The sequence below is a fragment of the Watersipora subatra genome, chromosome 1 (genome assembly GCF_963576615.1).
Source record: "Watersipora subatra chromosome 1, tzWatSuba1.1, whole genome shotgun sequence".
NCBI classification, from domain to species: domain Eukaryota; kingdom Metazoa; phylum Bryozoa; class Gymnolaemata; order Cheilostomatida; family Watersiporidae; genus Watersipora; species Watersipora subatra.
In genome coordinates, this window is record NC_088708.1 from 3,586,589 (window position 1) to 3,598,541 (window position 11,953).

General features: G+C 37.2%; 1 protein-coding gene across 2 annotated transcripts in view; it reads left to right on the top strand.

Moving 5' to 3' along the window:
• LOC137396910 (chromosome-associated kinesin KIF4A-like) overlaps positions 1-7,810 on the top strand; it is a 29,435-nt gene extending 21,625 nt beyond the window's left edge. For both annotated transcript variants that reach the window (XM_068083210.1, XM_068083213.1), the window contains exons 15-25: positions 999-1,076; positions 1,450-1,584; positions 2,298-2,446; positions 3,238-3,364; positions 3,582-3,725; positions 4,594-4,683; positions 4,992-5,124; positions 5,515-5,630; positions 5,851-5,968; positions 6,823-7,001; positions 7,098-7,810. In XM_068083210.1, coding sequence (XP_067939311.1) covers positions 999-1,076; positions 1,450-1,584; positions 2,298-2,446; positions 3,238-3,364; positions 3,582-3,725; positions 4,594-4,683; positions 4,992-5,124; positions 5,515-5,630; positions 5,851-5,968; positions 6,823-7,001; positions 7,098-7,367 — 1,539 coding nt within the window. In that variant the 3' untranslated portion in view covers positions 7,368-7,810. The remainder of the gene's footprint in view (positions 1-998; positions 1,077-1,449; positions 1,585-2,297; positions 2,447-3,237; positions 3,365-3,581; positions 3,726-4,593; positions 4,684-4,991; positions 5,125-5,514; positions 5,631-5,850; positions 5,969-6,822; positions 7,002-7,097) is intronic.
• Positions 7,811-11,953: the final 4,143 nt, after the last annotated feature.

The following is an 11,953-nucleotide window of genomic DNA, read 5'->3' on the forward strand; positions in this document are numbered from 1 at the left end:
GACTTGAGAGTTTGATTCATTATAATCAACACCTATCACTCATTGATCCAACTGACTACAGTACACAGTGAAGGAAACGTAAGATTTTCAATAAAGCAATGCATTTAATCTTTGATTAATTATTCATAAATATTAAGTAAATGAGTTTGCTATCATCTCACCTTATTTTTTTCCGGGGTTTGAGATTCTTTGCAACTTGAGAAGCTCTTTGTTATTTCGACTCACTAGCAATCTTCCTCAAGCATTCAGTGTGGCATTTACATACGACTAACACTGCGAGCTGCGATCTGACTGTTTGTAGATGGTGCTGTACATCTCATAAAAACTTTGGATTATCGCTTTTTTCTGTTAGTAAAACTTTGTTGACTTCTTAGCATGTAAAACTTGATTATAATGAATTATGTAACCGATAATAGCTAGCTGTGGTAATCAATTTAAATAGAAGATACTAAATTTGCGCTACTACTAACCGACGTATACAGCAGTTTCTAACACGGAACAGCGGAAACAGACTAAGAGCACAAATGTTATCGGTGAAAGCAAATACGCCCCGTATTAAACAAATGCATAGATTTATGTTTACCTAGCTGATTGGCTGATTTGGCTAATTGCGCATGGCGCAAGGGAAATTTCATTTATGTATTTCTACCCATCTTTTAATGGCAAATAATCACTGCTTGACAAGAATGATTCCGGTAGGTATAGTAAAAAGGTTAGGAGATATTTTATTCTATCCATTAAACCTAAGATTTGTTATACCCCATTGTCGTGCCACCTTGGCAAAAAAACGACACAAAAATGCCCTGTGGCCACCAGACTACAAAGCCAGTCAGGAGACATCATTGTTTTTGTTTTTTACTAAGCCTTGTAGCGGACAATCTATTAAACGTAATGTCTCATGACTGATTTGTTTCAAGTGTTCCAAGAATGTCTGTAGTAAACCTCATTCATCAAACTGAAAGCTGTTGAGACACCAAGTGCAAATCCTTTATTTGCAGTGTGAAGTTGCCAAGATGGAATTACATCACGCCAAGTCTCAAGCCTTCTACAAGCGCAAAGCGGAAGAGGCGGCAGTCGTAAGAATTATCAATATAATTTTCATTAGTTATTTACCAAATGTATTCCTGTGTCCTCCAGAAGCTACTGTATTTACATACAGGATTCGTCTTGCCTCTATATCGTTAACAATTCAGTAAACGTAAGGCATTAAAGGGAGAAACAATTCTATCCTATCAATCCACAGTTAAACTTGTTAACATAATCATCTTAGATAGCCACCTGCCTGAATTTGGTCCAAATGTTTGCCAATTACATTTTCGTCTACATTTCTAAAGCAGCTGGTAGAGCAACCACATTGTAAGTGTATTTCACATTTTAATTAAGGCTTCAGATTTCGACTCTTTCTCTATCATACTAGTGTGTTGATTAGCTGTGATTTCCGTATTTTAGGCTAACAAGAGACTAAAAGAGTCTTTAGAAAGGCAAAAACAGTCGAGAGAGCGAAATATCAGAACAGCTGAAAAGGATTTGGCTGGTGTTGGGCCGAGGGTCAAGTCTCTCGTCAATGACGAGATTGACATGATGGTAAGGGCCATGGACTATGGATATACAGTAATCCCCACTTATTGCGGGGGACCATTGTCCCCCGCAATAAGTGAAAATCTGTGAAAGTAGAAACAATTTTTTTAAAGTATACATATGAGCTAAAGTTTTAACACCAGAACACTTAATCTGCTTTCTAAACATATTATATTTATTTCCTATATAATAAGTGAATAGATTGAAGTTGTCTTTATTGACTTTTAGTTTATATTTCAACTTCAGTCCCAGTATTTTAAGCCAGAGAATGCATTTACTGCAGTCTGAATATTTCTACTTGTGATTAAATGGGTTCGTGGTGAGAAGGAAGTCACATGTTTTCAATTATATGTATGTATATTTATGTGTTTTAATTTTTACAATCTCTTTTTAATTAAATCTTTTTAATTTTTTCGCGAACATTTTTAATAGAAACCTGCGAAAGGTAAGCCGCGTAGTAAGGAGGGAGTACTATATGGAGAGGACTGGGCTTCAACACCAGGAAAGGGTGTTTTAGAGAAATTAGGAGACTTCAGTATTCTAGTAACTTCTAGAAAACAAATTTTCTTAGTTTTTGGCACATAATAAAAACAGTTTTCATGCTGAGTAGGCATCATTTGTAATGGCTAAATTAACATATTTTACGCGTTATGTGTTTTTGTCGATAATAAACCTTTTCCTAAAGTCTTCCAGGGGTAAATACCTATAAGCTGTTTTAGGTGAGTGTGAAAGAGGCAGAGAGGTACCTACAAGACCAGCAGGCGCAGAGAGCCGAGTTACATAAACACCTCAGGTCACTCCAATCAGGCACCTCTGACTTAGATACTGAGGGGCAGCGCAAAGCATATCAGACACAGCTCAGTCTCTGGTGAGCTAATTCCTGCTTCATCTCTAACAACCTTTAATGACCTTTGTAGTTGCTTGCTAGTACCTTAGCAACTCAAAGATAAACTTACGTGTGTTTGGTTCGCTGAGTTGACTGCAGCCAGTCAAAGTGAGTCATATAACTCATTTTCACCTCGGGACATGATTATTAGTAGTTGTTACCAAACTGTGTGTTAAAAGATCACTAGACGTCTTAAAATCACCCACTCGTTTGATCTGGTCCATAGAACCTACAAAGCTGGCAGCTACAAATTACTAAATACTAAATGACTCAAAGTTATTGTGAAGTGACCTGAGTTACAAGCCTCGTTATGATTTTCATGCAAAAATCCGAAACAACTTAAAGGTCAGCAGAGCTTATAAGTTATCAGTTTTAGTGACAATTGCTAGTAAATTCTCATTTTTAGATGATCAGAAAATACTGTCAGTCTTCCATTAACTAATGTGCAGCCAGTTGCAATATGTGCAGTCGTAGCTACGGACAGTTAAGAGAATCAAAATTCACAAGTTTTTGTTAGCTTATTTATATGTAAAAATCTGTCCACCTTTAAAAAACTAATCTGTTTTTTGGCAAAACTAGGTTTTAGGGTTGGCATGAAAACTATTTTTATTAAAGCCAGTAAGTGTTCAGATATTAAATATCATGGTTACAATTGAAATAAATTATATTTCTGATCATGTTACGTTTGGTTTGCTACCTATGGGGATTTTCTAAAGATTGTGTTCTTTAGCAGAGGTATTAATGTCTCAGTAACACCCTGGTTCTATTTATAGCACTGCAGCTATCTCAGATTTCAATCAAAAGTTACAAGATGCCAAGGGAGCCAAAAGTCAGCCCCTCAGTGAACGACTCACCAGCATGGTTGAGGCTAAGTGTGCCATCAGGCACTTGCTCAACCTGGTAAGTCAGCAAGCATTGGGCATAGCATGTCATGCTATACCCAGCCTATGTATATTATGTCAGTTAAGGCCAAGTGCTTGGTGTACTATGGCATATGGTGCAAGCATCGGCTCGGTGCTCAATTTCTAACCTAGCCAGTAGCGATGAGATACTACTATGGTGATATTACCACTTCAATCTTGTCTTATCATTTGCTGCGTCTTATTTCTTGCCATAGTCAGTGAAAAACAAACTGGAGTCACTTGTCACCCAGTCGACTCTGAAGGAGACAAGCTCAACAGCGGATAGTGACAGCCGGAGAGTAACTCAACTAGAGAAGGAGCTGGCTGAGTTAGAGGAATACCATTACAATGAAATAATGGTTGGTAGAGCAGTCACTCTGCATCAGTCTCAAATTATAGAGTGTATGATTTAAACAGTGGTTTAACAGATCGGGAACAAAGGCTTGTCACCCGTTTGGGAAAAATTTGATCTGTTGTGTTTTGTAAAACATTATATTTGTAAATAAGTGCCTGGCGTATATATAGAGCTATATAGAGTATATATAATAGAGCTATAGCGATATCTACAAGTGATAGATTTACAAAGTTTCTGTTTCTTGGATCAGAAGCGCTGCCTCATTTTTGAAGCAGCAAAAGTCCCAAACTGTTAAAAATAGCATTAAGTGAGACCAATCACAAAAAATAACAAATTACAAGTGTGTATTATATCTTCCTTTGAATCTACCTTTGCCTTTGTGCCACCTTATTCAAAGACTCGGCCTTTTACTGCAAAATTATCCGCTTGCTGAACTCTAGGCATCTACCACTTGTCATGGGCTGCCACCTATGCCTCATGTCATGTCATAATGCACTGATGTAATCACTTGGAGCAGTCATAAGGAAGAGTATCAAAGCAAGGTTTATAATTTATGTTCTCATGCTTGGTAAAATAATCAACTTTTCAGTGTTGTTATAGAGGTGATACTTTAGGTGCTGGTATCAGTCTTTCAAAATGGAATAACAGTAAAAAACGGTTAGTTTTCTCTTTTAACATGGTGATAGTCCTTAATCATCTCATGTTTGTAATTTAACCAATGATACAGTCACACTTGTAGGATCAGCCAATGGTCATGCAGCTTTAATATATTTACCGTTCTTGAAGTTTTCATAGCTCAATCTAACGGAGAGAGATTGTACAACCGACAACCCTTGCCGACAATGTGATAGATTTCGCAGTACCTTTTTTAGGTGATGACCACTAACTTTGACCGGAAATTGGCAGCCATGAAATCGGAGCTAGAAAAGCATGATGTCAACACTTCTAGTCTTGACATTCAGGTAAGATGTCTGACTGGCTGGGCAGCAACTTTTACAACCATTCAGCAATAAGACAAATGGCCTTGACCTTACTGGACGGATAGCATCAAGTTTGAGCTCTTTTAGATCCAATGTTAAGTATCCAATATTTGAATTTGGTCACAAGCCGCTAGCGAATGATAATGAATGTTGAATGGGTCTTACACAGAATACTTTAAAGCTATTTCATGAGATGCTCGCATTAAATATTTATCCTTTTGTTTTAATGTAGAATCGTTGTCTCTCAGCTATTCGTCCAATTCTGATTTATTATCAGTTTATAATTTCAGTCGATGCAGCTAGATGTGACTTCCCTTAACGAAGAAATAGAAGAAAAAAATAGGACAATAGCGGCTCTTGAGAAGAAGCTCGAAGATGTGTCGATGTTGGCAGCCCAGACTCCGCATCATCATCATAAGCAACGTGAGTCATCGGTTGCGGCATGGGGTCACAGGTGTTTGTCGCATCATATCATGGATTTTTGTTTTATCTGGTCATACCTGCTCGTTGTAGATTTTTCAAAGCTTATTTTACATCTATATTTGTCTTCAAGGGTTATGAAACTGTTGGATCTCTGCTTTTACATTTGCGGTACAATAAAAATTTCGAAAAAAAAAACTTATGCTCTACACATGAGTTTGTGTTTATTCGACTATTTAACTTGTAGTTACAGTAAGCCAACACTTTACATGTTTTGTAAATAAACTGCTCCGGGAAGATCAGTTCTCTGGTTGGAGGAGTGTCGAGTGTCACCTCATGTTTTCAGGGTGATCAGTTGGGGACACCTAAAAGATTACTTGTTAAATCTTACAGATACGCCTAAGAGTGGTCTGCCTGGTGAGAGGTTTCCACACGTGGGTAGTCTTGCTTCACCGTACCTAGATAAAGTTGTGGTTTCTACCAATCAACCAGCTGATACCAAGATTAAGGTAAGGTCATTGTTCTTTCAGACACAGAAATGTTGCTCGCACCCCATGAGGCCTCGACAGAAAAAGTTTCTTGGGGTTTGCTGTGAAATGACTCATGGTTATGTAGAAAATGAATGTAACTGACATTTAGTTCCTGATAGAAATAGGTTTCAGCATGATAAAATGAATATTATTTAGCTAAATAAAAACATTCCTGTAATTGTCACATTATATCCTGTAGATGAAGACCAAAGCATCTCGAACTGACAATAAATTAACAGTCATTTCTAAGATTAAGACTGTACATGAGGACGAGTCTTTATTCTCAGACACCGGCCTCTCCGACGTCGAGAATGATGGTGAGTTTGGCAGTCCTTAGCAGTCCTTGGAGTACCTGGGCAACTTGTTTTTAAAGAGATTTGTTGTTGTTTACAGCGTCTTACTAGCTTGTTGATCGGAATCCTCAGACTGCAGTCAACAGGCTGCACATTCAGGTTTCACAAAAGTTGTCATTTGTGATATCAAAAAGGGCAGGCAGCTTTTGATGCTTCCCTGTCTGTAAGCAGACCTTTCTCAGCCTTAGCTGTGATTAGTGCTATATTAGATGCAGGTTGTCAGGTTGTAAGTGAGTCATATATGAAGTCATTTCTTTGTAAGTCTTTACGTTTGAGAGTATTTCTTTGCATAAATGCTGTGCTACAATTTCAATTTAATTTTAATATCAGATTTGAATTTAAATGGGTTAAAAACTATCTAGTTTATGTATAGTTTAACTTTTGGTCAACATGACTTATAAATTGTCTCCTCTTGGCCAAAGCTAAACGTATCACAGCGTTTTGTTTTTTGTTCTAAATGGTGAGATCAATGTGCTCGCGATGTACAGGTTACAAAACTTGTACTCGATTAGCAAAGGGGATAATTATCCACTGTGCTAGACAAGCAATAGCACAAGTTAAAAATTATTTTTCTTTATGATTGTGCAAATTTGTGATCTTTTGACAGATCGATATGATCTGCTGTGGACCTCTTAATTAGTTCGATTATAGCTCAGTTGCCCTGTAGGTTTGTGGCTTGCTAGACCAGGGTGAGGCAAGATTTTTTAGAACAGTCAAATGGAGCAGCTATTTATTGGTTCAGCAAACCTGTACTTTTTGAAGATAATACAGCTGTCAAAGTGAAGTTACATTCAGCATTCTTTTTACTTTCCACACAGATCCACATGACTTGAGCTGGCATGTGACGCCCGAGGTTAAAAGGATGAGAAGAACTATTTCTTTTACGAAATGTTCGTGCACAACGCACTGTCGGAGCAAGCTGTGCGGGTGTTTTGTAAGACAGATCAAGTGCGGGCCATTGTGTGGCTGTAAACTAGACCCCTGCCTAAATGCTATGGTAAGCATCTGCCTGCGTCTGCCACTGCATTATTAACTTGACAGATAGAAGAGTTCTTCCTCCTGTACGTTATTCTATTCCTTTTATCCCTTGTAGAATGAACAGACAACTACCGGAACTGCGAGTTCTACGTCTGCTAGTAGGTCATATGACCAGTCTCTTGTCAGTGAGGCTGGGGCAGAACATATTCACTCTACCCTCAACACTACATTTGAGGTAGATAAAAGTGAAACTATCTCAGATGTCTCACTCGACAGTAAAAATCTGCCTAAAATGAGACGAGACAACTCAAGCAGCTTATTGGCAGGCAAGAGAAGAAAACTTCACTCTACAGATTCGGGAATGTATTTTGGCTCTCCCGTATGAGTCCGTGTATCTATTCATATAACGCTAGTATCATCTAGTTTTTTTGTCGAGCTGAATAAAATGATGAGGCAGTATTAAGCACAGTACGGAGAGAGTACACTGCTGTTGGTTACATACAGCTGCAATGATTTCAAATATTATATATTATATTAAAATAAACCTGGGTGACTTAAGGTACCTTAAACCTTGCAGTCTCATAAAATAAGCTTTTATGGACTGTGTGCAACAACAATGTCATCACATGTATACAGTATATGTATTTTCAGTTGTGACTTGAAACTGCCAGCTTTCTATATTAAGAATATGTATAAGTTGGTCAATATTGTTGTATACATGTTTTGAGCTACTCATCGCACTGAGCAGCGAGTAAAAGAATTTTTTATCTTGTGTTTTGATATTTTTGATGAGCTTTTTGCACAATGAATAAATATTACAAATTCAGACATTCTGGCTGGTAATATATATATATATATAAAAGAAGTAAGAGATGATTAAAAATGAGTTTTTGTTACTAATAGTTTCATGTACAGAGTACAATCATCAGACAAATACTCATACTAAAATATAAATTTTTATAAGATATAAATACATATATATATATATATGTATTTATATGCATACGCTATTCAGTAATAGGCATTTAAATCAGTTAGGAGAACCCAGCTGACTCCCTTACACGTGGTCTCGGCTACATGTGTGTCTTGGTTACGCGTGTGTCTTGCTAAACGCTGTAGTTTTGAAAGTGATTAGTGTGAATAGTGAAAGGATTTACTCTATCTACAGTTGTATTCAGTCTGTATGTACCATTATCAAATCCCTTCCAGACTTCACTTATTTTAAAACAGACTTGGTTCTCTATGTCTTGTCTTAAATTTAGTCTCTTTGCTTTTCCAAATTGCAACGAAAGTATTTTAAAGAAGATATCGTTGTATAGAAATATCAGCAGAAGCAGATAGCATAATGGAGAAATGACTAAACACGGAGACATGCACAATATTACAATGAACATGACACCTAATACATTAGAGGATCAGTAATAAAGACAGTCATCATATACTCATTTACAAGCAGCTTAGAAACCTGTGGAAGTAGCCCATGAGGAAAGAGACATCAATTGATATGTCAAGAAACCATTACAAGATATCAGACCTGTACCAGACACAACCATGACAATTGGAGTCAGTCATAATTTCCAATCACACTCTCATGACGTACATAGACAAGTTCACTCAATTGATAACCCTCTGCCACATAAAAAACAGAACCTGAGCGCCTGAACACCTCACAGGCTAACAGAGACATCCATAAAAGAGAACAGCTCCAACGGCTCAGGTCTGTCTATCTACCAGATCGATCCATCTATCTCTCCTTCTCAAGGACCTGCTGAGGCTCCCTCTGCATGCGGAGGCGCGATCCTCTGCCTCTGGAGCCTCCCTCTCTCTTCCCTCTGAAGCCTCTATCCTTTCCCCACCTATAAAGCCTTCTTCTCCGCCATCAGCTGATTCTCTTCTACTTCACTATCCCAACTACCAAGCCTCTACATATAAGGATTCTCATCTGACTATCGAAACTCGCATCTGTACAAGACCGAACAAGCAAGCATGGACGACCGTTCGAGTAAGAGTGTAACTTTTATTAGCTGATTTAACCTTACATGTATGTCATTAATATTATTGTTTAGAATTTTGTTAGTTGTGTATTTTAGTTGTTAGACTTGTAGAATAAAGAAGTAACTTTTACTGGTAAATATCAGTATTGCTTACGACAGCTTAACACCTTCACTTGTACCTGAACCAGTAATAATCAAATTAGTTCCCACATAACAAAGCAAAAGTACACAAACTGAACATAGTCAAAATAGAATGAAATGACAAAGCAGATCCATCACTGATGCGGTGTGTGGATTCGGATTAGTTATGCATAACATAATAATTCCTTCCAATACCACACATAACATTTCTGGTGGAGGCGCCGGGTATTTCTCCACATTCACCTATAACAGTATCATGAACAGGATATGAAGAAGATGAATGAAGATACCTTAACAAAGTGTCTAATAAGCTGAACGACTACATGAAAGACTACCTATCTGGATTTGTCACTATAGAAGGAAATTGATTTTCAGCGAATCAGAGTCAATTCTTTGAAAAGAAATTCTTACAAGTCAGCGTGTGTCTACTTCTATATTAGCCTGTCTTGACAAACTGTTGTTTTTGCGGAGTTGTCCCCCTGTTGAGCGGGCGAGCAACACAACGTGTTGTGTTGCTCGTCCGCTCGACGGGGAAACAACTCCGCAAAAACAACAGTTTGTCAAGACAGGCTACTTCTATATATAAGCAACCTCTTTACTTAGGCAACCTCTTTACTTTAGGCAATAGTAGTATGGTGTTAATATTTAGCATGCCTGTTTTGGCTGAGGTAATGCAAAATGAGATAAACTACCTAGAGGTGATACTGCGAATAAAAACACTACAACTCATTGAACTCAGCACTGATGTATGACCGCTATTATACCATGAGCAGACAGTACAACTCACCTTTCCTGATTATAATAAGCTTAATTTGAAATTCCATCATTTCAGAATATCACCTAGAGTAGACTCAATCTACATATATACCGGTAAGTTGAAACATTTTCAGCCATTGTATCTTAGTTTGGTTAGTTGAAAATACAACAAAAATGTTATCTGTGCTGGTTTGTAAAACAACAAATGAGCATACAGCACCAATAGGATTCGCAGCACCCATAAGAAAGCCCTATTTCACAAAAGCTGTCTATGAAAAGCTGGGTGTAGAACAAACACTACTGCAGTATATTTTGTGCTGGTTTCAAGTATTGCGGTGTTGAAAGTCAAGATACATTCAAAGAACCAACGGTGTGGGCAGCGTCGTATGGCAGTTTACATTTTTTCGGTGCATAGATGACAACTTTCTCATATTTGCTGCCCATCTGCTGCTACTTCCCTCAACCCCAGTCGAAAGTCTCAGCTACTACAAAACTCACAGAGCATCTTTCAGACTCGCATAAATTTTAGTCTAGTTTATTGAGTGTGAAACTATCAAGTTGGCAAAAAGGAGGATGACAAACATGCAGCTATGAAGCATTTGTGTGCATATGAGGAAGCTTGCCAAAAATAACGAGAGAGTATATTGGCAATTAATTAGCAAAATATTAACTAAACTATATAAAATTCATTAAAAATGCATGAAGAAATTTGTAATAAAAAATTATTCCAAATCTGTGGAAATTTGAAATTTTACTAAAATAGAGTCAAATAGGTAGCTAAAAAACTTTCCAATAGTGACCCAAACATGTAAATATGTTGGATCAACCCCAAAACATTCTTCTTAACAGACTATACTTCTGTAGTACCTTTCCTGTCACTTCTCCGTGTAATGTCAAATAATCTACCGCCAAAAGTCATTGAGCAGACAATTTTGACTGGAACAGCTGCCGTGTTTCCATTTGATGTAGGTTCGGTGTATAAAAACAGTTACAAATAACTAAAAGGTCGATCTGGTGAATGTGTTATTTGGTTTTGTGAACCATAATTTAGATTTGTCGGTGAAAGCGTTGGGTTGATATTCAGGTCTCATATTTATCTTAAAGTGTGAAAGAACTAATGCTACAGTTTGTCACATTTTAATATAACTAAATTATTCTTGTTGTTGAGTCAGGTTTATGATTAGGACCGTCGAATCCAAATAATTGAAACTTAAAATAACATCAGAATTCAGAACCCAACAAGTAGATTAGCATTAGATAAATAATTCATCGGAGAACATTGAATGACGTATACTAAAGTATACCAATTGACCTTGACATGTAAAAAGATGCAACCGCCAGAATCTAGGTTCTTCTCCATAAAAATGAAACAACCAAGTCACCTAGTAATGATGGAACTGTTATAGTTAGTCGATCAACTACTCCTTGTACATTTGTACAGATGGAAAAACATTTACATGTAAGATGCAAGACAGACTATTGAGGAAGAGATTGTACAGCAGGCAGATTGCCTAATTAGCCAGAAGTGACTCAAATGTGCAGTATAAATGTCATTGCACATGCTCAGCAAACAACAACTGCAGCCAAAACTCATGGTAATAGTGTGACACTTGAACAGAACCATCAGCTAGGCCTGGCCTACTAGTGGTTTGTGATTACTCTTAGTATGAGCTATAAAGACACAACTGCAACAGAAGCTGTTTTAAGTAATCAAATTTATGTTTAGAGTAGCCAATTATTCGATCAGAATGCAGGCAGTTGATGGTTTCCGCTTTGAAGAACTTTTTGACTTTACTTAGACATTTTAATATTTTTAACAGTTTTAAAGAAAATGCAACGCATTCTCATATATGATAGAATAGCTGTGGGTAGCTCAGTTTAGCCAGTACAGAAAATATGAATGTTATATTAGTTTTGAGTTATAAAACTCCAAGCAGCTTTCCATGCTTATCCATGTAAGGTCTCCAAATATGGCCTGTTTCATTCTATTCTGTGAACAGAGTTAATTAGAAATAAATAGTTAAGCTTAACTTTCTCTGGCAACACACTGCAGAACTTCATACCATTATTAGCTTGAATG